This window comes from Setaria viridis, chromosome 8 (genome assembly GCF_005286985.2).
Source record: "Setaria viridis chromosome 8, Setaria_viridis_v4.0, whole genome shotgun sequence".
NCBI classification, from domain to species: domain Eukaryota; kingdom Viridiplantae; phylum Streptophyta; class Magnoliopsida; order Poales; family Poaceae; genus Setaria; species Setaria viridis.
In genome coordinates, this window is record NC_048270.2 from 3,586,124 (window position 1) to 3,611,114 (window position 24,991).

The 24,991-nt window shown below is 46.5% G+C and overlaps 5 protein-coding genes across 6 annotated transcripts; 3 read left to right on the top strand and 2 right to left on the bottom strand.

Annotated features, from left to right (window-relative positions):
- Window positions 1-2,934: 2,934 nt before the first annotated feature.
- On the top strand, window positions 2,935-6,107 carry LOC117833138 (syntaxin-61). 2 transcript variants are annotated; one of them, XM_072290204.1, is made up of 7 exons: window positions 2,935-3,162; window positions 4,134-4,247; window positions 4,708-4,821; window positions 4,925-5,082; window positions 5,270-5,360; window positions 5,501-5,566; window positions 5,654-5,686. In XM_072290204.1, the coding sequence occupies exons 1-7, from the start codon at window positions 3,109-3,111 to the stop codon at window positions 5,669-5,671; spliced, it is 615 nt and encodes a 204-aa protein (XP_072146305.1). In that variant the 5' UTR covers window positions 2,935-3,108; the 3' UTR covers window positions 5,672-5,686. The 2 variants fall into 2 exon arrangements, with proteins under 2 accessions (XP_072146305.1, XP_034568429.2); XM_034712538.2 differs by lacking the exon at window positions 5,654-5,686 and adding an exon at window positions 5,801-6,107 and having other exon boundaries at window positions 2,936-3,162.
- A 364-nt stretch (window positions 6,108-6,471) lies between these two features.
- LOC140220175 (large ribosomal subunit protein uL3) lies at window positions 6,472-9,442 on the top strand. Its single transcript, XM_072290203.1, has 6 exons — window positions 6,472-6,555; window positions 6,702-6,806; window positions 7,450-7,560; window positions 7,907-8,211; window positions 8,430-8,839; window positions 8,950-9,442. Exons 2-6 carry the CDS (start codon window positions 6,722-6,724, stop codon window positions 9,206-9,208), a joined length of 1,170 nt encoding a protein of 389 aa, XP_072146304.1. The 5' UTR covers window positions 6,472-6,555; window positions 6,702-6,721; the 3' UTR covers window positions 9,209-9,442.
- Window positions 9,443-10,245: 803 nt separating this feature from the next.
- LOC117833339 (uncharacterized) lies at window positions 10,246-15,366 on the top strand. The gene is made up of 9 exons (XM_034712794.2): window positions 10,246-10,404; window positions 11,861-11,985; window positions 13,316-13,396; window positions 13,481-13,569; window positions 13,643-13,717; window positions 13,891-13,949; window positions 14,030-14,089; window positions 14,596-14,850; window positions 14,935-15,366. Exons 2-9 carry the CDS (start codon window positions 11,863-11,865, stop codon window positions 15,027-15,029), a joined length of 837 nt encoding a protein of 278 aa, XP_034568685.1. The 5' UTR covers window positions 10,246-10,404; window positions 11,861-11,862; the 3' UTR covers window positions 15,030-15,366.
- A 990-nt stretch (window positions 15,367-16,356) lies between these two features.
- LOC117833337 (annexin-like protein RJ4) lies at window positions 16,357-18,384 on the bottom strand. Its single transcript, XM_072295623.1, has 6 exons — window positions 18,075-18,384; window positions 17,682-17,827; window positions 17,317-17,535; window positions 16,988-17,200; window positions 16,788-16,880; window positions 16,357-16,701 (listed from the first exon to the last, which is right to left on the bottom strand). The coding sequence occupies exons 1-6, from the start codon at window positions 18,148-18,150 to the stop codon at window positions 16,501-16,503; spliced, it is 948 nt and encodes a 315-aa protein (XP_072151724.1). The 5' UTR covers window positions 18,151-18,384; the 3' UTR covers window positions 16,357-16,500.
- A 2,961-nt stretch (window positions 18,385-21,345) lies between these two features.
- LOC117833338 (uncharacterized) lies at window positions 21,346-24,790 on the bottom strand. Its single transcript, XM_034712793.2, has 2 exons — window positions 24,119-24,790; window positions 21,346-22,237 (listed from the first exon to the last, which is right to left on the bottom strand). Exons 1-2 carry the CDS (start codon window positions 24,291-24,293, stop codon window positions 21,540-21,542), a joined length of 873 nt encoding a protein of 290 aa, XP_034568684.1. The 5' UTR covers window positions 24,294-24,790; the 3' UTR covers window positions 21,346-21,539.
- Window positions 24,791-24,991: the final 201 nt, after the last annotated feature.

Genomic DNA, 24,991 nt, shown 5'->3' on the forward strand with positions numbered 1-24,991 from the left:
TTGATCTAACAAGAGAACTAGTGACTTAGATTAAAGCAGATAGAGAGTATGAATGTAAACAAGATAGATAAAATGCTTGCCCTAGGGATTTAGGATCACTTGTAAATATAATCACTATGCATGAAAGAACCTCAGTGTTATTGTGAGTGGATGTCAACCATGCTTAACACTTTCCCTCTCGCACGTTGTCACTACACGAGGGTACTCAAATATTGAACGATAAGAACACGGCTTGATGATCATTCTAGGTAAGCAAATAAGCGACCCAAAGTAGCGTTGGCCAGCCATTACATGAAGGAGCAGATATGATAAATAACAAACATATCTTAAACAAAAGGTTCAACGATTACAAATCAAGATCTCCATACAACCCCGAGGACAAACATAGACTTTACGCTATAATCTTACACATGTTGATAGAATGTTGGGTAAAGATTGCGTTGTAGATTAACTGGACCGAAGGCGACGACGAATGGGGGCAGAAAAGCCCTAGGCCGATCGGCCTCGGCACCTCCAAGCCAATCGGCTTGGGAGGTTCGTTTCTCATCTAGTGCTCCGCTTCGCGTGGCTTCTCGTAGATCTAATCTTCTCTCTTTTTTCCTTCTTGTGGCGGGAGTGAATGGTGTTTACGTGGGGTTTTCTCCTCTCTCTCCCCGACTCTCTCCTTGAAGTTCATGGGGGGGGTATTTATAGTCTCCCATAGGCGGCGGCTCCGGGTCAATGTCAGTGAACAAACCCTAGACATTATCATAGACTTCACGTTGAAAAAACAGGAGGTCGACTGGGTCCTGGAATGGGCTAGGCCGATTGGCCCAGAGGGTTCCAAAAATATCTATTAAGCTCTTTATGCAAACCCTCTTAATTATGTCGTATTTCCTATCATAATACAATATACTTCAAAATACAACACATATACAATAATGTGGTAATTACAACATCATTTTTGAGCAGTGGTATGGTAATACAAGCAAAATGATTTTTGTAGCTTTTTTTTTTTGCATATTTCTCGTCTCCTTGATATAAAATATGTGGTTGGACATGATAGGCCTAATCAAAGGCTTGGCTACCAGTGGCAAGGCACGACACTCTATATATACCACTTGGGCCTAGTCCACATGACATGGTAGAGCAGTGTGTCAACTGTCAACCAAGCATGATGTGATGACGAGAGTTTGTATCGACCAAGCACAATATTAGCCTGAAAGGCGGGGCAGGGGCATACCCCCCTCAAGCTAGTTAAATTTCACTAAAAAGTTCAAAATTCGATTAAATTTCAAAAATTTAAGCACTATTGCTCCCTCATAATAAGGAAATATTGAGTTTTTAGCTCTAGCTCTACCTCTGGCAGGACATGCTAAACTTGGACTACCATGTCTTACTCCCAACTATTTCAAATCATGTGCATGGTATAATCTGTTCAGCAAATTGCATAGGCTTTCACCATTCCTTTCAGCCCATCACCCACTAAGATTAAAACTATGCTCCTCTTCCACCACTTTTAGGTCAACACTGCAAAGTGGAGGAGGAGGGAAACAACAGAGGATGGAAGAGCAGCCACCACCATGGTAGGCTAGTAGCTATCTATTTGTATAAACATATATGCGATGCAACTTTCCTTGTTAATGCAAAAGGTAGGCATACATGTACACATTAGGGCCCTTCACGTTTTCACACCTTCATTCTTGCAATTTCCCATGAGGCAAGTGAGTTTGATCATAATAAATATGCATAAAATCCAAATACTATAGAACCATGAGGCAAGATGAGGGAATATCATACAGTAAATGAGATAACAATGATTGAGTAAAATGCACCCGCAGCATCGAAACCTTCCCAAATATGCCACTTAGGTATCTAAGTTTTAAATGTGTGCTTTTTATTTATCTAAGCTTGCTAAGAGGTTTACTTAAGGTCCAAAATCCAAGATAGATGATTGTTCATGTGAATGCTAACAAGCTGATGCAGACATTGATACGATAGTGCAGGCTTTTTTTTTATAAGTCGTGAAACACAATACAGAAGCATACACTCAAATACAAGCACGCGCGCATACTCATCTCTAGGAATACACGCACCATCCCTATCCTTATGAGCACCTCCGAGAGACTGAATCAGCAGATCTATGAGATTGACAAAGTCACCACTGACTCTGGTGCCTCGCTATTGACGGGTATGTCGCTTACCACTGAAAGAATAGCACTGGTTAAATCCTGCAATAAATTCAGGAAAATGCAAGCACCCGTGCCGAGTAGTGCATGCTCGAGAGAATGATGAAGAAGAATATTACTCCATCTGTTCCAAATTGCATGTCGTTTTGACTTTTTTAGGTGCATATTTTTTACTATGCCCCTAGATATAATGTATGTTTAGATGCATAATTATATTTATAATTTAGAAAATCAAAACGACATATAATTTGAAACAGAGGGAGTCCTTTACGGTTCACTCGGATTTTTGTTTTGTTCATTGAATGGAACATGGGGCCTCTTATAGAGATATAAATGACGATGCGGTAAAGTTTTATGAACGGACGACGCATAGGTGCCCAGTAGGCCGATTAACACTGATCATGATTGTTTATAGACCTTAGGTGAATTACTCGATATATCATATGAAGCTGTAAACTAATATTTTGGTATCTAAATGACATCTTCCAAGAAATTTAAATGACCCGCTGTTTATTTAAAGTTCAAAAAAAGTACAGTTTCATAAAAAATCCCGTTTCTGAGTAGAATGACAGAAAAGCTTCCCTGCATTGTTTTTTTAGGGTTGCATTGCATTGCCTCACTCAACTCGCATGCACACTCGCACAAACCAGGCCGAAATGGCACGGAGCACACAGCCCATGGAAGACTCGCTTCTCACTTCTCCGGCCCAACGCCAGCCGACGCCGAAGCCCACGTCGTCACTCGTCGGTCTCCTGTCCCCTTCCGTGCTCGTTGGCGATGCCACCAAACCGAGCGGAGAACGCAGGCAGAAGAGGTTGGGGATCATCATCAATGCTGCCGGGATCTCCTCTCCACCCAGCTCCTGCCAATTGAATCCGCCGGCGCTACCTTCGATCGAGGTTTGCTCGAGGCCGCAGCGCTCCGGCACTGCCATGAGAGGATGACCCCCGCGCAGGATCCGTTCTACATCGTCAAGGACGAGATCCAGGACTCGGTGAGCCGCTGCCCTCCCGCCCGCCCACACATTGCTCGATCCGCCCGTTTGTTTCGTTGCTTGCATCCGCGAGCGCCTCGTTTGATGCTCATTGGTGCGCATCGTAGCTTTTTGTTCATCCGGGAGTCGCCGTGACGCATAGGTTGTAAGAAGCTGGGAATCATGCAGACTTCCTTGCGCCATTTCTTGTGTTATTTCTTTTGGCTCGGAGTCCCTAGTACTGTACTCTGATGCGCCGCTTGTGAGAGAATGATGGGAAAGGAAATTTACCCCTTTTTTGATCGATGTGTGCAGTTGTATCTGTCTGGTTGTGAATCTGAAGAGCTGAACACCGTTTCTTGCGATGTGCTTACATGCCTTCTGTCTGTTTCATGTGTTCTTGGCTGCTTAAATGTTAGTGGCTCAGCAGATGTAGGTCATTGGGTGTTATCATGGGGATTTGGATCTCAGTTGACAGAGTTTGCAGCTCTTGTTCCAATTCTTAGGTTGTTCTGTTTCATTACTGTACATGTTTGCAAGGTAGCTGCACTGGCTATAATGTAGGTGGGTAAATCACAAGGGTACACGAATCTGGGGAACTTCTTTTCTTGGGTGTGAAGTACTAGCAGTACATGTTGGTGCGGTAATGCCGGGCATTGTCGTTGAACCAAATGGCTACCATTCTTGTGCAGGGAAGCTTGTTTATGATGTCTCATTATTACCTGCATTTGTAGTTTTTTATCATTCGAATTTGTTTGGTTTAGTTTAAGTTTTAATGTGTGCATCTGCATTCATGCATTCTTCTCTACTCACAGGCGCTGTAAATATATGCTGATCTATACCTGAGAAAATATTTGAAGTATTAGCTTTACACCATCCATCCCAGTCAGATACACTACTAGTCATATCTTTGATTCCTTGGTTTAGTACATATTTGTAAACTTTTATGATGCACATAACTAAAGTTTTCTTCTTTCCCTGTTATTGTATAGATTGACAAAGTGCAAGATACTTTCAACCAATGGAAGCAGACGCCTGAAAATACTGGAGAGTATGTGCATCTGACCAAAGAACTATTAACCAGTTGTGAAAGTATCCAATGGCAGGTGTGTTGAATTGCATCAGCATTTGTATTAATACCTGTTAGACATGTGTATGTGTTGTGTGCGTGTAGAGCCCTTGGTGTGTACGCCAGGGCTAGGGCCGGCTACTGCCGTGGCCCCTTGATTAGTATTAGGCAGATACCCCTGAGATTGGTTCTGTTTCTATAAACCTCTCTCAGGTGCTGCCTATATATTGTTGTACCCATTGTATGACCTAATCAATCTATTATTCCACGCAATCTCTATTGCTCTCAATACCAATGTAATTTCGAATCCATGCTATCCAGGAATGTTTCCATCTTGGACTTTTCCTTTACATACTTGCCATACTTAAGGCTGTAACATCCACTCATGTTATGCTTAGTACCAGATTGGTTATCGTAAATTACAATCTACTTTTGTCATGTTGCTGCTGCCATGGTTCATGAACTTACTTGTTGCTTTCCATTAATTCTTCAATAAGGTGGATGAATTGGAGAAGGCAATTTCAGTTGCTGAGAGAGATCCTGCATACTATGGACTTAATGATGCTGAAATCAGGAGAAGAAGAAGCTGGACTAACACTGCACGTAACCAGGTACTTTTCACAGGATACTTCTCAGTGCTGCAAGCATGCTTAAACCATAATTTTACTGCAATAGCATATCCAAGGCATCTCATGAGGTTGCACATGACATAAGGTGCTCTCTTTAAGGCGGAATGTTGAAGCTGGAAGGCAAAAGACTTTGTTTGGACATTCAACCAACACCTCTGAATCCATCAGATCCAAGAAGCACATTTCACAAGATAATGATGAATTCATTGCTTCGGAATCTGATCAGCAGATGCTCCTGATAAAGTAACTGCTTCAAACTTAGCTTGTTGTCCTGCTGTTATGTTGCCCAAGTACCAATTTCACTCATCATTCAACCAAAAATGACTAACCTTCTCATACATAGAAACATAATGGATGTACTGAATGACATCTTCAAACGAAAACTGCAGATGCTTTGATCTAATGATACTTGTATGTACATCTTTAATAGGCGTCAAGATGAGGAGTTGGATGCACTTAGTGCTAGTGTCCAGCGAATTGGCGGCGTAGGTCTCACTATACATGATGAGCTTGTCGGGCAGGTAATCCCTTGTTGTATGTATAAAACGCTCACCTTCCTCCCTCCCTTTTTTCATACAGAAGAGCATATTCTACTGTATTATGTCATCAAGATTTCAAGCCCTTCCTCATGCCAATATTCGTTCTGTTTCACATTGTTCAGGAGAAGCTTTTGGGTGAGCTGAGCCTCGATATGGAAACTACTTCAAATCGTCTTGACTTTGTGCAGGTGTGCTTTGAATCTTCTGCTCCATCTACCATCTCAATACATTTTGTCAGGAGCCTTCTTCATCCTTTCCCTTAATTTTCTGAACAGTTCAGCAGCATCTCATGAAATTGCATTTATGCCAAGGTAGTATCGGCTAGGGATTGTAAAATAGGAGGAATATGCTTCACCTGGTTTCCATTGACTTTGTGTTCATTTCAACGGTCTGAAACTTCCCCTTTTTTTATTTGTACGCAGAAAAGAGTGGCTATGGTCATGAAGAAGGCCAGCTTGAAGGGGCAGATCATGATGATCGCATTCCTAGTGATTCTTTTCATCATTCTTTTCGTTTTGGTGTTTTTGACTTGAGATATGGGTGTGACCTGTGTGTAATTTTGTACCATGTCGAGCTCAGAACGATGCTGGAAGAGCAGGATTTGAGCCATTCATACAAGTGTAGACAGTACATAAGCACACGTTTGTAAGATTACATCGATAGTTTTGCCCTTGTAAAACATTTTTTTTTGCAAGCTTCAATACTTCAGCTAAAGAAATGACTCCAGAAGCTTGTTGTGCTCCTGTATATACCAGCTACGTTGATATCTCTGTTGTATATCGTTACACTACGTACACCGAGCAGTTCGTTCATGTCAAAGAACGCAGCAAAAGAATGCCCTTAAAAAAACCCAGGTACTTTTATGATTTTTTTATGACACTATTTTTCATGAAAGATTTTTTTTTCTGCAGAATAAAATAAAAACGAAACAGAGGCATTAAAAAAAGGAAAATGATATGTGAACGAAAACCAGAGTACCGGGCCAGAGCCCACAACAGGCTCAGCCCAGAAGGCCAGAGAAAACAGCCCAGACCACATCAGTCTCCACAAGGGCATTTCCGTCCGGCGCAAACAAAACCCTTGCGCCGGGACCCCTTATATATGCTCGCCTAGGGTTTACGTGCCCCCGCCTCCTCACTCAGCCCGCCCGTCCCTCCCGCGCCGCCACCCCCCACAGGTGAGCCATCCACTCGCCGCCGCCTCCCCCTCCCCCTCCCCTGGATTCTCTTCGCTCGTCGAAGTTGGCCATTTCGCCGCCGTGGGATCGAGCCGCCCTTGTTGTGTTTCCGGCGGATCTGATGTGTTTGTTGTGATGTCCTGCAGGTAAGGAGGAGGAGGCGAGGATGTCGCACCGGAAGTTCGAGCACCCGAGGCACGGTTCCCTCGGCTTCCTCCCGAGGAAGCGCTGCTCCCGCCACCGTGGCAAGGGTACGCACGCATCTCTCACTCTCCCCTCGCCGATGGTGCGGGCGCTCGTGTTTCCTCATGGTTGCTAGATTCGTTTGCGTGAGCCTGTCCATGGTGTAGTGCTTACTAGAACAATTCGGGGCTCGAAGGATCAGTCCCTGATTTAGTCAAGTCGCTTGGATCAGTAGAGTTTGTGTGTTGAGTCTGTGTTAGGATGATTGCCTATATTTTAGGCTTAATTTTTCTTGTGGCAGTTTTAACTGTCTTCATATGACGATAAGTATCCTTTATGTCCGCCCAATATACAAAGCTCTCGTAGTGATTTATTATTTGCTGTACGGAGCTAGTTTATATTATTATTTATCATATAGTACTATGGGTTGGTTTTTGCTTAAGTGTAAAACTGTGATATGCATAATTGCAATGTAGGATTTTCATCATGTCTAACCTCCCATTACGTCACACGTTTGAATTAATTACCCGTGAATTCTAAACCTTTTGATTGTTTTTTATTTTTGGTCATCTTATAACTGGTGCTGTTACCTGCCTGTGATTATTTAATTTGCTTTATATCCCCTGTTTGATTGATCTAGTGCTTCTGTTACGCATTATCCTTTGACAGTGATTTTACTACAGTCTAATGTGTATTTTCCTGCTTTTGCAGTGAAGTCCTTCCCCAGGGATAACCCCACGAAACCATGCCACCTCACTGCCTTCCTTGGCTACAAGGCTGGAATGACGCACATTGTGCGTGAGGTTGAGAAGCCTGGATCCAGTACGTCCTTATTTTTTGTGTCCAATTGATTGAATTGATTAACAGTTGTCATCTTGCACATCTGAAAAAAGGAATGCATGATCTGCTTGAGTGCATTTAGCTCTTTAGTAGTATCTTCATCAAAGCACAGTGAATATTTAATACTTTTACATTCATTTTTGGAGGTACAGTAGATAATTATTAATAGCAAAAAAAGCTCTGTACCTTTTTTTTTCTTTTGTGTATCTGCAAAGCTCCCAATTATCATTCACTTCCGTACTAGTGTGTTAACCTGTAGTTGATTCTGTTTTCATTTAGATGCATTACTGCATGCATCTAACAGTTTTGCCTTTCTAATGTCCTTCAGAACTCCACAAGAAGGAAACCTGTGAGGCTGTCACCATCATTGAAACTCCTCCTCTTGTCATTGTTGGGCTTGTGGCATATGTGAAGACTCCTCGTGGCCTCCGCACCCTCAACTCTGTGTGGGCTCAGCATCTTAGCGAGGAAGTGAGGAGAAGGTTCTACAAGAACTGGTGCAAGAGCAAGAAGAAGGCTTTCACCAAGTATGCTCTCAAGTTCGACAGTGATGCTGGCAAGAAGGAAATTCAGCTGCAGCTTGAGAAGATGAAGAAGTATGCTTCTGTGATCCGTGTGATCGCCCATACCCAGGTAAAAATCTGAACTGTGCTGTACTTGTAATCTTCTTTGCTCATTTCTAGTTGTAGATATTATGTTTTCTTATGCTTGATGCCGTACTGTCTTAATAAATTAATTATTGTCAACATGTCTAGCATTTGTACATCTTAAAATCCTTGTTTGTTTTGTTGGACCAATTTTTAATACTTAATTTAAGTATTTTTTCACTCATGTTCTTTTATGTATTTCAGATCAGGAAGATGAAGGGTTTGAAGCAGAAGAAGGCTCACCTCATGGAGATCCAGGTCAATGGTGGTACCATTGCTGACAAGGTGGACTATGGCTACAAGTTCTTTGAGAAGGAGGTCCCCGTTGATGCTGTATTCCAGAAGGATGAGATGATTGACATCATTGGTGTGACCAAGGGTAAGGGTTACGAGGGTGTGGTCACTCGTTGGGGTGTCACCCGCCTTCCACGCAAGACCCACAGGGGTCTCCGCAAGGTTGCCTGTATTGGTGCCTGGCATCCGGCTAGGGTCTCCTACACCGTTGCCCGTGCTGGTCAGAACGGATACCACCACCGTACTGAGATGAACAAGAAGGTTTACAAGATTGGCAAGTCTGGACAGGAGAGCCATGATGCCTCCACCGAGTTTGACAGGTACTGTTCTTTTTGCTTCTGAAGAATCATTTCTTTAGTGTTTGTAAGTAGGTTGCACAATCTGTGTAGCCTTGTTTGTTTCGTGGTACTGAATTGTTGGGTCTTTGCAGGACTGAGAAGGACATCACTCCCATGGGTGGCTTCCCCCACTACGGTATCGTCAAGGGTGACTACCTGATGATCAAGGGTTGCTGCGTCGGCCCCAAGAAGAGAGTGGTGACCCTCCGGCAGTCCCTCCTGAAGCAGACCTCACGGCTCGCCCTGGAGGAGATCAAGCTCAAGTTCGTCGACACCTCGTCCAAGTTTGGCCATGGGCGCTTCCAGACCACCGAGGAGAAGCAGAGGTTCTATGGCAAGCTCAAGGCCTAAGCTGCTGCTTGAAGTCCTAAATTGTCACCTGATACTAGTTCCTCCCTTGTTTCCTGTGGTACTAAGTTTTGTAGCAGATGTTTGAGAACCTGTTCCCAAGTTATCTGTGGATTCGCCATCTGTGCTCGAAACCTGTTTGTGCGATTTTTGCTAGTTGGAATGCCTGCTGGAACATCTGATTGCAATTGGGGGCGACTGCCTAGTTTCAATCGTTGGGGATTCTTTGTTCCTTAAGATTGGTGCTTTCATTGTAGTGGTTGTTGATGCCTTATGTGGTTCCACAGTTTAACTAGGGATGCAATTTCAGGGTTAATCAACTTTATACTAGGTCCTACGGAAGCTGGCTTCGGTTCAGGATCTCTCTGAAACGTTCTCGTCTTTAGGCTGAGTTCGATTCGATTGGAGTGATTTACAGGAGACCATAATAACCAAGAATAAACTAATTTGTAGAATTTTTTTGAAAAACTGATTCGCCGTGGTTGCGAAATTTGGTCGGCTGGAATCTGTCATAATTGGATCTGTTTTGCTGAGAGCACTAAAAACAATGAACTTGTTATTGCTCCCCAAGTTACGTCTGGCATTAGCGGTGTCAACAGTGCATGAGTGACGTGGATTGGTTCTACGTTTAGCCTACGGCAAGGCGTATTCTGGGTTTCGCGCTTCCGCAACGGGGTTTTTTCCAGTTGGCTCGGTCAACCCAAGGATTAGGAGCCAGCCCAGCCCAGCACAGCCGCGGCCATCCCCGGGCCCGGAGACGCGATCGTGGCCCCACATCTCGCGTCCCCACCAGCCTGTGACGCACCGGCACCGCCCTCCCTTATCCCCAAACGCATCGCCCTATCCCACCCGCCCGCTTCCCCCCTCCCCGCGCCCGGTCCATAGCCCACCCCCCGATCCGCCGAAACGAACGGCTCCCAGGGACCCAGACCCCGTCCCCTGCCAGTCTGCCACGGGACCCCCTCATGCACCGGGTCTAGGGATACGGGAGGAGGCCCCCCGGCACGCCACGCGGCCCGGCCCAGTGTGCACGGACGACGCGACGCGGGGGGCGCAGCGCACGCAGCCGCCTGACCTCAGACAAGTGAGGGGGGAACTGCCTGCCCCTCCCTCTCTCCGCGCACAGCCAGCCAAGCCGCCCCCTAAGCCAGAGGAGGAGGAACAGGAGGAGGAGCGACGCCGCGGGCGGAGCACGCGAGGTGAGATTTTCTTCCCCCCTCCCTCCTTCCCTTCCTCTCCTTCCTCCGTCCCGTCTCGATTCGGCGCGGGCTCGTGAGATTGGGGGCGATGGACGGCGCCGCCGCTGACCGGGCTTCGTCGCGTAGGGCTGTTAGGGCGCGGGTTAGGTCTTCGCCCCGAGGGCTCCCATTCGATTCGTGCAGGTCGTTGTCACCACGGGAGCGGCGGGTTGGTTTCGAGGCGATGCGTTTTTTTCCCCTTTCGTTTCTTCCCCGAAGGAATTTCCGGGGGGGTTTAGGGGGGCCGCCGCCGCGGCCGCGGGAGTCTCTGGTCGCGGTGATGTGAGGATGCGGCGTTCGAGGTGCTGGCGTTAGGGGAATCGATTCCGCCATCGAAATCGTATGCTTGTTTCGTGATTTGTTTATCGCCTGCGACGTTTTAGGGATGTGGGTTTAGGTTTAGTTTCAGGGTCTGTGGGTTCAGTTCACTCTGTTCTACACTGTCACTGCACTGTTCGAGTGGTTGCATGCTGCTGTTTTGCTGCTTCAGACTTGGGGACCTTCCGCCCTTTTTAGATTTATATAATTATATCATTTTAATGTTTACCGGGTCTATTGATGTTGGGGCCTTGGGGGATTCTCACTTCTCAATACCTGTAGCTGTTTTCCAAATACTTGCTTTCGTTGGCTCCATAGTGGCACTTATCTGATGTGCAGCTCGAATAACCTGCTTTGATGTGTTCAAGGGCAGCAGTTTTCACGTGCCACTGTGAGTCTGAAATATTGCATGGTCCAAACAGATTGCAGTGTCTCAGTGTTGTTTTTTTACATCAACATCACGCCTTTATCTACTCAGCAGTAGAAGGAAAAATGGCTTCAAGCCTTTATCTACTCCATGTGAAATATGGACTAGGATTTTTTAGGGTTATTGCTGATTTGCACTTTCCATTTTGAGCGATTTCAGCCCATCAGTACGGTCTCCTCTGTTGCTTCTGCCCCTATTTGAAGGTTGTTGCTTGTTTAGCTTTATCTGCACCTGTCTAGGACTATGACCTTGGATTTATAGATATCAGCAGAAGTACTTATGTGATTTGTTCTTTTCCTTCACTTGTCATCCTACCGAATGCAATCAGCTTCTAATGAGTCTTTCATAGTTTAGATATTTATGAGTAAGTCTAATATCGGCTGACTTGTTGCATGTACTGTAGTGATAATTTGCCCCATTTTATAACTTTTAGCCCCTTCACTTTTGGTTCTTCAAAGAGATGTGCATGTCATTTTGAGCAGCGCCTTTACCTTTCAACTTTACCTGTTCTTAGTTTTGACGTAGATTTTGCTGTCTGTTTGAATCCTACGCTGTTTCTTATGTGATTAGTTGTGCCTGTATTATCTCTACATACTTTTGGGTACTCTCTTCTGAAAGTACCTCGTTGATGGTCCATTGAATATGTTATGCTGAGATTTTGTCAACTTGTAGGCATGGATAGATACCACAGGGTAGAGAAGCCTCGGAATGACACCCCCATCAGCCAGAATGAGATCAGGATCACTACGCAGGGGAGGATGAGGAACTATATCAGCTATGGGATGTCGTTGCTTGAGGTGATCTCATTACTGTGATTCCATCATGGCTTTGTTGTTATCTGACATAAAGAGCATTGATTTTTTCTGTACCATATTACATGCTTTAACAATTGCTGTGAAATGTTTGCAATCTGAAGTGGGAATATTAGGTGCAACCACTTGCTTTGCCATGTGCATGTATATGCTTTTACTTATGATTAGTTTTTACTTTTCAGGATTGTAATAAACAATTAAATCGCTCACCTGCCTGTCTTAGTGTTTATTGTTATAATTGTTATAATGTACATTAGGCAGATGGCTTAATTGCCTTCACTTAATAATCTCATTTTGTTCACATGTCAATGCACAACCTAATCACTATCAATTGGAAAATCTGCTACTTTGCTTTTATGATGGCATGGTGCCTGTTTTTTTTTGGCTATCCTAACAACTTCATTGTCCTTCCTGAGTTCCTTGCTCTTACTTCTTAGCGTTCATTTTGTTGCACTACTAAAAGTTCGATCTTTTCACTTGAATCATGTGATGCATCTGGATTGGAAAATGTGCTACTTTGCTATTATGATGGTGTAGTGCATGGTGTTGCATCCGAATACCTTCATGGCTTGTTCTTAGTGTTCATTTCGCTGCACTACTTCTAATTCAGTATTTTCACCTAAACCATGTGAAGCTTATCATTTTGGAAGAAAAGATACAAACGTTTATGCAGCACACATTATTGAAGTAATATTGCTGTTGATCTGTGCATGCGTTGTTTCTTCAGCTTGTTATGTCATCTTTTTTTTTCCTGAAAAACTGCACACCTGCTTGACTCTTAAATTCTTTGTTACAATACACATGTTGGTCAAATGTTAAATTTGGTTTAAATGCTTTCATCTAGTATTCTCATTTTGTTCAATGTTCATACATCAAACGCACATCTTAATCAAAGACACCTTTGGCTTTTAAGTCTTGTATTTTGCTGTTATGATGGCACGGTACTGTTTTGTTGCCATTCTGGTACATCAGAATTCATGGCCCCTCCTGGTTATTATCTAGAACTCCTTGCCTTGCGTTACTCCCAAATAGATCGTTTCACCTGAACTACGTGAAGCATGTTAGTTTGATAAATACCCCTCACAAGTTTGCATACACTTCACAGCATTGTAGAAATGCTGCCATTGTGATTTGCAATCGTTGTTTCTTCATTTTGTTTTCTCATCCTCTTCTGAAGATTTGTTTAATGGTTCTTCATTTTGCACGCTGTACTGCCTTTGTAGATTATCCGTGCAGTAATCTTACCATTGTTCAAATGATAGATGGCCCACCTTTTTTATTATGTACTTATTCCCTTTCCCTTCTACTTTTACAGGAAAATGGCCATGATGAGATTAGCATCAAGGCCATGGGACGGGCCATAAATAAGACGGTTATGGTTGTTGAATTGATCAAGGTTGGATAGCCTTGCGCACCTTATAATATTGCTTTAAAATAGCTATCAGCGTCTGTTTTTAACTGCACTTGACTGTTCATCCAGAGAAGGGTTGGAGGTCTTCATCAGAATACTGTTACTGAATCTGTTGATATCACCGACACATGGGAACCTTTGGAAGAAGGCCTTCTCCCGTAAGGATATACTTATATTCCTTCAAACAAAAAGGAGAGTTTTATTGAAACACTAACGCAATTCTTTACTCAGACTAGAGACAACTCGCCATGTATCCATGATCACTGTCACACTGTCCAAGAAGCCTCTTGATACATCATCTCCAGGGTAAGCCAAAAAAATGTCGTCCTCTGGCTACGGCTAGAGATACAGAAGAATTTCAGGCATACTTGCCTACTTGGTCACTTTGCCTTCCCTAAACCATAAATGGTTGTTCATTGTTTTGTAACCTTCTGTCAGCTTGCCTGCTCACTATTTGTTATGTTTGATGTTTTACTTAGGTACCAGCCACCTATCCCAGCTGAAGAGGTGAAACCTGCTTTCGACTATGATCATGAAGGTGCCCAATCAATTGACCCTCTTTACTAGTGTTATTTCTAGGGTCACCGCATAACCGCCGTCTTGTTCATGGTAACTCAGAATCCTATCCCCCTGGTCGTGGAAGAGGCCGTGGTGGTGGGAGAAGAGGCAGGGGAAGAGGTATGTTCTTTCTTGTGTCTTTTATAAGCAGCAAAGTTCCGGCAATAGTCATTGTTTCCTGAACAGTATCTCATGTTTTAGCATGGTAAATTATGATCACACCACGCTTAGGCTTAGTCTTGTACTCCCTCCATTCCAAATTGTAGGTCGTTTTGGCATATCTAGATTTTTAGATTTTGTTATGCACCTAGATATACACTTATGTCTAGATGCATAGTAAAAGTTATGAATTTAGAAATGCCAAAACGACCACAATTTGGGACGGGAGGAGTAGTTGCTACCCGTGGCTGCTTTCTATACCTGTATTATAAAAGCTGGTTTCTTGCCTTCACAATTTGTAATACTAAACAAGCATAGGTGCAGTTTAGGATTCAATATGGTGTCTCCCATCTATAATTTTGACAACGTGTGCCTTATTTTTCTGAGTGATAAAATGCCTATGAAGTTATTTAGGTGGACATGCCTTTTTTTCTTTTTTTGCTAATTTTTGAATGCTGAGTGTGCAGGAATGCTCAGCAATGGCCCCCCTCCACCTGCTTATGGCTACAACGAAGAGTGGGAGGAGGAAGGAGATTATTACAACAGAGGGCGTGGGAGAGGGAGGTCGCGCGGTAGAGGAGGAAGGGGGCGTGGCTACTACGGAGGCGGCAGGCGTGGCGGCTATGGCTATGACTATGGCTATGGCGGCCGAGGCGGGTACTATGAAGAGCAGGATGAATACTATGATGAGCCCGAAGAATATGGCCCGCCCCCTGGCCGTGGTAAGCCCCGTCTGATGATACTACATGTTCCTGTGGGTTTTGCATGCCCCGGTTCTCATGGCTTGTGTTCTGTTGGTTTCACAGGGCGTGGCAGGGGAAGAAGGGGTGCGGCGCCCTGGCGCGGGCGTGGTGGCCCAGGCCGTGGGCCACCACGCGGCGGCCGAGGTGGCTACTATTAGTCGAGAAGCATGTCATGCCAAGTGGGTGGTGTGCTGAAGCTAGCACTGGTGTGCTTAGTTATCCTTTAGCGTTTGCTCCCCGTGCTGTTCTGTGGAGCTCCCGGATCTTTTCAGATGCAACTTTGCTTCCTGCTGCTGTGCTGTGCCGTGCCTGTGCGACTCGTTGGAGCAAGTTTTTGTGGCTCGCTCGTGGTTTTGTAGCTAGGTTGGCGAGTGAAGTTACACTCGGTAGCGCAGTGTTGTTTCCCCATCCAGACGACATGCGAGATTGTTTATTCTCCTGTTAATTTACCAACTTATTTCGTATGGATGCTGAATGCGAAGAGTTTCAAGATAATCTTGTCTCGGTTGTCCATGGCGTCATGGTGGGTGAGGATTTCCAGCTGACGGGTTCAGGTTGGAATGGTGAATGGACACAGGTATTTAAAGCTGCTGATAGCCTGATAAGGTGTTTGCTCTTGGAATTGGAGCGATCGATCGTGCTGAGACTGAGAGGAGTCATTGGCTTAGGTTGGACACGAAGCCTGGGCATTTAACGGATTATATGATGCCTTAGTTAATGCTTAATGTAAGTAAGGGTTGCATCCAAATTCGTGCACGCACGGGGCGTGCCGATGTGAGGAGCATGAATCAAGTGTGGGTTTTCAATGACCCATGATGATCAGTGTTCAGCCATTGCTCCAAACGAGCATCAACGGCCTCCTTGGTCAGCATTGTGTCATGGTGTGAGGGGATGGAGAAGTGACTAGGGAGGAAGGCGAGCGAGGTAGGGGGGGGGGGGGGGGGGGGGGGGGGGGAGGAGGAGAGAGGAGCGGGGGATGATTGGCAGCGTTCGTATCACGGAGTCGGTAAAACCCATTCGGCTAATGCTTTGTCTCCCTCGCCAGAGGCTTGAGGTTGCACGTTTACCCAAACTCAGACAGGAATGCAGGCGCCAGGGGCAGTAGAATCTCTGATGAGTGAGAGGACCGGGGGTACACTGATGATGCCTGCTGTCAAATGTGGCTTCAGGCGGTTTATCATGCTGCAGAACGATGAGCAGCAGTAACACTAGCAGCTAGTGAAGGGAAGGGAGCACACCAAACGAAGCGTGCGGATATTTTGCAAGGGGGAATGCAGATGGTTGCATGATTATCATTGCATCTGTGTAAACATCAATTCAGGCTGAAAAAAACATAGAAATAGAGGAGATGTGAGCATAAATTTCTTCCTCATTTTGGAATAGACATGGGCTCATTTCCGCGTAAGAATTTATCACTTGTCCCAGGTTTCAAATTGTCTTCCATTATTTCGTGATCTCTAGACATAATTACTAGAGTACAAAGTGTTGCAATATAATGCACCAATTTAGTACGTAGTCTTAGTATATCCCTTTTTATTATTGTCGTTGTTATATTACTGTCTAAACAGCTACCTTATTGTGTTTCTGTAATCGGCGAGATATGGTTGATCATTGTTCTTTGTTCACTGTTTAGCTTCCAAGGAGAGCCATGAGGAAGCTCCTGTAGTCACCCGAGGTTTCCTTGGCAATGGCTTGCTCCAAGGTAACCGACGACCTCCTCCGAAACGCGCTGCTGATGCCCTTCATGTCCTTCTCTGCGTGCATCACCACCACCCGGGTCAGGCTATCCTCGTCTGTCCCCGATTCGCACGTCGCGTTCCTCAGAACCTGCTTGCAAAAATGGCAAGGAATTCAGTTAGTTCGAAGATCATTTGAATTCGAATTTTGTTTCGTTATCGTCGTTGACACCTCCTCACCTTGGCGAAGTACTTGTTTGAATCCGCAATGCACCTCACCGCGGTTCGCAGAGCGCGCAAGTATCCTGTGGGATCGGTTCCACGTGGCAGTGCCTAGTAGTAGTGATACACCGAAACGGTTTGATCATCATCATCTGATTTGATACAAACTAAAGCATGGGCTGTTCAAAATTAACCGATGTATTTTGTGGCCTGACGACCTTGGTGATGCTGCTGCTGTGCTCATCTTTGAAGCAGCCAAACGTGGCGTTGAGCTGCGCTTTGCTCCTAGTACCCACGATCCTGATGAGCTCCTCGTGATCCGCTGCGCCATTCCTTACAGCCTCATGGATGATCTTCGCCTCTGATCTTGCTAGCCCCATGTTCACGTCGTCGCCGTCGTACCTGTAGGTGCTCACTAGGGCAAGCAAAAGCTGATGGATCGGAGAGAAGGACGGACAGATTAGCTAGCTAGCCTGGACAACAAGGGTAGATGGCGAGCACAAGGATGACCTAAAGAAAACATCGCAGTGCAATTAACTGCACGTACACTGCGAAGGTTTCCCGTGGTGGCAGCAGCGACATCTTCTTCCAGGGAGCACTTGTACAGAGCATGGTAGGCCTCCTTCACTGCTACAAGCTCCGCAGTCGAGTTCGCGCAGGCGATCTCGATGACGACTGGGTACTCCTCCAGGATGCACTTCGTTGCAGCGTTCGCCATCACAGCCTGCCTCTCAACGGGGTCAAGAATCCAGTGGCACATTGCTCTCTGGACATAGTGGTAACCAATTGCACTAGAAGTGGTTAGATGAGCTGATGACAAAAGGTCATTAGGAAAAGAAAAGAAAAATGCAGACTAATCTGAACAATTGCCATCGATGATGTGTGTTTCCGAAGGTGATTTGCGGCCGGCACCTCGAAATCTCCGGAGAGCTCTGACTTGAGGCGCTGCATTAGGCTCTCGTTATACATCTCTTCATATTTCAGCGTGATCCGTTTCCTCTGAGCCGCATCGCGGTGGGCTAAGATGGCTATAACTGCCTGTTCGTCGGTGCCCCATCCTGGATCACAAAATAGTTGGCAAGGGGAATCATTACCAATGCCCCGTCCTAGACCTGAATGTTGCAACTTCTGATGTATTGATTTAGACATGCATAAAACCTTCTACGCAATGATTTTTTTTTGTTATGATTCGTTTTTTTTTTTAAAATGATTTTTTACGATACTTTACCAGTTAAACGAAATCATATCTGGGGCAAATATTTGAACAGCTCGCGCTAGAGAGTAAGAGAGATCAAGAACAATAACCTTGGAAAGCCTTCAAGAGAGCCGCGGCATCTTCAGCAGGAGAAGGGACAACTTGAGGAACAGTACATGTTGCCATCTTTCACGCTGTTCTCTCCTTTTTTTTTTTCTCCAGATTGGTTTTGTTAAGAACCGCTACCCCCTGGGTATTTGTAGAGATGATATCTGAATCGAGCCATGTGCTAGTAGGCATTGAAGTTACTGATCTCCGTGGTAAAGAAATTTCATGGTAATGTAGCGTTACTCTCCGTTTACTCACTAAGTCTTTAACTATGTGAGTTTTGAAATTTACTGCGGCATTAAACAAGTTAACTCCAGGATCGTCCCTCACCATGGTTCTTTTTTACTGGCATTGTATACGTATAGTAGTGAGCTGCCATGTACAGGTACGCACACACTTTTGGGGTACACATGAAGTATCCGACTAATTAGTTGGTTAGTCAAGTAAATATTTGGTTATCCGTATTTACGGCGTATTGACTGGCCGTGTATATATTGTCACGAAGGGACCGTATTTGCATGTAGAGTACGTATGGATACCGTTTCGTTCATGTGTACTTAAGCGGTGTTTGGGAGTTAGGGGATAAACTTTATCCCGTGTCACATTGACTGTTTGGATACTAATTAGGAGTATTAAATATAGACTAATTACTAAACTAATTGCACAGTCCCTAGGCTAAATCGCGAGACGAATCTATTAAGTCTAATTAGTCCATGATTTGACAATGTGGTGATACAGTAACCATTCGCTAATGATGGATTAATTAGACTTAATAGATTCGTCTCGCGATTTAGCCTAGTGGTCCTGCTATTAGTTTTGTAATTAGCTAATACTTACTCCTCCTAATTAACATCCGAACATCCGGTCCGATGTGATAGAGTTAAAGTTTAGCCCATCCCCAAACAAGGCTTAAACGTGGGTGTACTCATTTTCACCGGTAATATCGTAATCAGTTTCCCTCACTACACGTGGAGTAAGGATTATGCAGATACATAGAGAGGATTATCCAGAGACCTAACTGCAACCTTATCCGTTCACGCGTCTTCGTCTTCCTCTCGCTTGGCGTCGCGCGTCACCGCCCCAGCACGCATCCTGCTCCCCCCGCCTCCGATGCCATCCCCCGCCATCGTCCCCACCACATGCCCCTACCCCCATCCGCAACCACCTCCGGCGGCCGGCAACGCCCTGCCGCCCGCACACGCAGCCGTGGCCATCCTTCAAGCCCCGATCCTCCTCCGTTGACTGCTCCAGCGAGACGCACTCAGCCCCAGACCGCAGGCACCCACCACGGGCCCGCAGGCTGCTTCCACTGCCCGAGGCCAGCGGCGACCTTGCCGCCCACCTCCCACCCCCGCCGCCTCCAGCCCACCCTCCCTAACTACTCCGACATGCTCCACCCCCGCCCCATCCCTCCCCTCCGGATGTCCCCCACCGCCGACTGGCGGCACCTTCGCCGCCCGGCCAAGCCACCCTGCCGGTCCGGCTTGCCTCCCCGGGCTTCCCTTTAAGCTCGGCAGATTTTGTCTCCCCAGCCCAACCCAAACCCGAAAGCCCTAACCACTAACTTTTCTTCTCCGATTTCGGCAGGTGCTGAGCTGCGGCATTCGTTCATCAAGAAAGAGGAGTTACTTTCCTTCGCCGGCAAGGAAAGAGAGTGGCACTTCCTCCTATGTGTCCATGAAACTCTCCATCTAGCTTTTGCTTTTTCTTTATTGACTTATTTCTTATTTAGATGGAATTTAGCCATCAATATAATATAATATAATATAATTTAATATCGATATTTCATACGTTAGGGATAGGACAAAATTGGTGTCAACAGATGCCCCGTTGAGGTCTGGACGCGGAAAAATATGAGTCTCTTTAAGAACAATATATAAACAATGGGGTGTTTGGATCCCCGGGCTAAATTTTAGTCCTGTCATATCGAATGTTTGGAGACTAATTAGAGTATTAAACATAGGCTAATTACAAAACCAATTTCACAACCCCTAGGCTAAATTGCGAGACGAATCTATTAAACCTAATAAGTCCATGATTTGACAATATGGTACAGTAAACATTCGCTAATGATGGATTAATTAGGCTTAATAGATTCGTCTCACGATTTAACCTAAGGGTTATGCAATTAGTTCTGTAATTAGCTCATGTTTAGTCCTTCTAATTAGCATCCGAATATCCGATGTGATATGTACTAAACTTTAGCTTCAGGATCCAAACACCCAGTTACAGTGACAAATACAATAGAAAAGGTAAAATAGACTTTCTGTTTCTCTTTTCTTTTTTCGTACTCAGCCTCGGCCCGTCACAAATTCGACCACCCACCCGGGCTTTTTCCTCATGCAGACCCAGCCCCGCCGCCGCTTCACCCCGCCTTGGCACAATTCTCGGCCCAGCTACACGCTACCTCTTCTTCCCCCCGTCGCGCCGCGTCGCCGTCGCGCCGTCGCCCACTTGCTTCTTGCCTTGCCGATGCCGCCTCCAGGGCTCGAAGGTGCGGGAGAGGGAGAGAGAGAGAGAGAGACAGCGACCGGCCGTCGGCAAGAAACGAGTTAGGGTTCCTTAACGCTTAACCTCGTCAGGTGTCCTCTGACTGACTGCAGTGTATATCCAAAATTTCAAATGCGAACGCCGTCGGCTTTCCTTTGACGATTGACAGCGTCGACGAACAGAGAACATGACATGGTGATGAACCAATCAGCATCCAGCTCGATCGTGCGCGTCGCCATTGCTGGGAAGCCGAAGCTCGGGTTCATACCGAAGCTTCGTTCCTCGTCCTCCGCGGCCCACGTACGTCAAGACGTCGACGTCCTCGTTCCCTTCCGGCAATGCCGCCGAGAAAATCTTGGATCGCTTACACTGTTGGTCAATGCCTTGTATCGCCGGACTGAATATCTGATAGCTGCAGGCGTTGATCCCGTTGTTAGTCCACTGCGTTCTGACGACCAAGGTGGGGAACAACAACTGAGCTCTACCTCTCTTCTCTGTAGGTTCCAGATACATCCTCTGCAGCACACTAGATGTGTGTTGAAAGTCGCTGACAGTAACGTCTGTTGAAAGTCGCTGACAGTGCTGCAAGATCAACAGCCAGGGCAGCTTCTGATTCAGCCACAGCACAAGGAACTCACGTTTACGCTGAAGTGCTCGTCATTTTCGTGAGCAAGTGAGCCGGAAATGCAGGGCAGGACACCACCGGTGCAGAAACTCCCGCCGCGCCATTGATGGGACAAGTTCAGAATTCTCAATACAGGATTATCAAGCGAATCCAAAAAATTTGCTCGAAATCAAGAAAGCAAACCAAGTTTATTCGAAAAGAATCCACGAATACAAACTCATCTCTCTCAAAAAAGAAAAGTTCTAGCACTACATCTAAGATTCTAGATGCCGTATGAATGTGTATTTCCGGACCGAAATCGGTCCGCGTGTCAACCAACGTGGGAAAAAATGGGCCAAAAACTCGATCCGGGTCAACCGGCAGACGGGTCCCGCGGCGGCGCGGGCCACCACCCCGAGTCCGCCCATGTCGCCGGCGGCGGAGGGTGGCCTGCCCCGCTGTTACTGGTGCCGGTGCTCGCCGGCGGCCAGGGATGGTGCGAGGCGCCGTCGCCCCCGCCGAAGCTGAAGAACACCGGGAATGACGACGATCCCGTCGCCGCGGGCGCCGTCGGCTCGAAGAAGCGGGGCGGCTCGCCGGCGCCCTGCAGGAACCGGGCGTACTCCGAGTACTCCCCGCCGCCGGCGCCGGCCGCCAGCGCCTGCGACTCCAGCAGCGCCTCAGGCCTCTGCGGCGGCGGCGGAGGGACCGCGCCCACCTGCGGCGCTGATGGCGGGCGGAGCGTGGCGGACTCCGGGAAGTTGAGCTTGGCGCGGCTGCCGCGAAACCCCAGCGCGGCCTCGTCGTAAGCCCGGGCGGCGGCCTCGGCGGTGTCGAAGGTGCCGAGCCACACGCGCGCCGCCTTGTGCGGGTCCCGGATCTCCGCCGCCCACTTCCCCCACGGCCGCTGACGCACGCCGCGGTACCGCCTCCGCGGCGCGCCGCCGCCGCTCCTGCCCGCGCTGGTATCGGCGGAGGACGGCGAGGGGATCTGCTGGCTCGAGCCCGGCGACGCCGCCGCCGCCGCCGCAGGCGAGTGCTGCGGTGGTGTTGCCAACGCCGCTCCGTACTCTGCGCACACAACACGAGCCGTAAAAAAACAGACCTTTCCGGTGCTCAAAGATTACGTTTTTACTCTCCTACTAATCATATGAATTGCCGTCATCAATCATCATCACTATTCACTCCCTACACGAACGCAGTTGAATTGTGGAGACGATATTCTTCCAAAAAGAAAAGAATTGTAGAATCTTTTTTGCTCTGTTCCTGTGTTTGACTTTTTACATCACCGTTTTGGATCAAGAACGAATCTTTTTTAATTCTCCTTTTTTGTGAGTTGAACGGCAAGCGATCATTGATCAATGGAGCAATGTCAAACTGAGCATACTACTTGCGCACAATAACTTTTGTCCCTTTTTTAGGAGTTTGTGTGTCCGTCTCTGTCACCTAAAGTGGTGAGAAGCACATGCTTTGTTTGAAAAAAAAAGCATGGAATAATTTTGGTACCGACTATCGACGTCATTTTATATATATGATTTTATGGTCATATTTGATTATTTTTGTGGAGCTGGAACGGCAAACATTTACCCTAGGTACCGCGGCAAAGAACAGACTTTTCAACTTTACCTTTTTTTTCCCCCCACAATCGGTAACACATTCTAAGTACACAACATACACGAGGAGACAAACTTTGAAGAAAACATTGACACGAAATTTTTGGTATCCAGTGACTGAAACATGTGTCACACTGGCACTGTCCTTTCTTCAACCATTTGTGTTTTATTCTGTTTGTTTTTGTAGCTGCAAAGCCTTAAGCATGCATCATGCTTGAGTTGGTAGTGGTGGGAAAGCACGTTCATCCGTGCAAACTTGTATACTCGTGAGAAATGTGAAGAACCCCAACAAGGGCACGAGGACCAGAGGCCAACAAAAAGAAAAAAAGTAGAAGTAAAACAAAAGAAGAAGAAAAAACCCACGCGTTCCTGTACTATACATGACTATTCAAATGTTTTTGTCGATGATGTGAACATTATGCGACAGTTGATGGTTGTGGTTAAGGGATTATCTTGCAATGGTTCTCTTATCTTCGAACACGTTCTTGGAAGATATGTAGCTATACGCCTATGAGACGACGATAATGTTAGGGCAGACGCTGTTCTTAGAAGGCAAGTAGCTAGGCCAGTAGACGACGGTGATGTTAGAGTTAGAAGATGTTCATAGAAAGGTAAGTGTATCTAGATTCGGTAGATGAGGATGATGTTAGGGTGGGAGCTATTACAACATGATGTAGTATGGGGCGTCATGTCATAACGGGTTAGTTTGGCGTAGCTAGGTCCGGTAGACGAGGATAATGTTAGGGTGGGAGCAATTACAACATGATGTAGTATGGGACGTCACGTCATGACGGGTTAGTTTGGCGAATCCAACAGCAGATCATCATGGATGGCCAGCAGTTGGGGGTGGAGGTGTTTTCATAGTCACTTCAAATATTTGTTGTCTTCAAATATTTTCAATATTTTTTATGATATGTCTTTTTATATGAAATTTTGTTATTTATGATGTATATCTACGGCTGAATGGTTAAAGAGCACGATGATGTGTTGGGAGATACAATGAAGGAAGAAGATGAGTGGTTAAGTTGACTTGCATAAGAAAAAACAGTTTTTTTTCCTGTAACAATGAAACAGTCCAATGGTGATACAAAGTTTCATGCTACGTGGTATGCAAACACTTTGCACGTAGAGCAGAAGTGGAAAAAGAGAAACAGCGAAAGGAAAAGCTTTTTGGGCCAATGGATCGGAACAGAGCAATGACAAGGGCTGAGCAGAGCAGAGCAAGCCCTGTTGAAGTTGGTGTTGCTGAGCTGAACCGCTGCTCTGTTTGCAACGGCAGAAAGGAGATGCAACCTCGCTAAACTAGACGAATGGGCAAACGACTAGGAGATATGGTTACCGTGAGCCTGTGCTGAGTAAGACGGTGACAGAGCGTCGTAGTCGTAGCCCGGCCACGCCCCCGCCGGCGACACAACCTGCCGGGCCCCGGCGGGCGGCGCCCCGCCGGCAACGACCCTCGCGAGCGCGTCGACCATCACCGCCGCCTCCCGGCTGCGCTCGTACCCGGACAGCATCCGCCACGCCGCTGCCGTCGTCGTCCCTGCGACGGCGGCCTGCCCCTCCTCGTCGGCCTCCTCCTCGCCGTCGCCGGCGCCGGCGAGCCCTCCCCCTCGCTGCGCGTTCGCCACCTTGGGCGCGCAGCACACATGCACACCAACGTCCGAGGATGCACAGGCACAGCAGATGACGGCGCAAATGACGAATCGGAAAAGGTGACAGGGTCTCGCCGTGTATATATAGGCGGCACAGGGCCCCGGCGTGAGGAAGGGTGGGCACGTGTCCGGCCCCGGAATTTCCGCCGCCCCTTCCTTTTTCTATGAACCCAGAAACTAAAAGAAAAGATGGTAAAAGAAAAAGAAAACCCCCCGCCGTTTTCTGTACAGTAAGGTGCAATGCATTTGGGTTTGGGCGAATGCAAACTTGTACCTTGTTTGGGTGGTTCCAAACTACAAGTTCGCTTCACCTGGAGAGACCTGGAGAGTCCAGAGACAGGCCCCAGGGTCTGCTGCCAGTAGTAGCTTTTAGTTTGGTCAGCTGCTGCTGATTTAAAACAGGATCGATAAAAAAAAGGGACTGATTAATCAATACACCGACAGATAATTAAAAAATTGGAAGAGAATTCGGGAGCAAATTGGTTCCGAGTAGTTTTTTTTTATTTAAAACTGATTTTTCGTTAGTGATCCTGGCGGTGGTTCACACTGGTTCTTTCGTG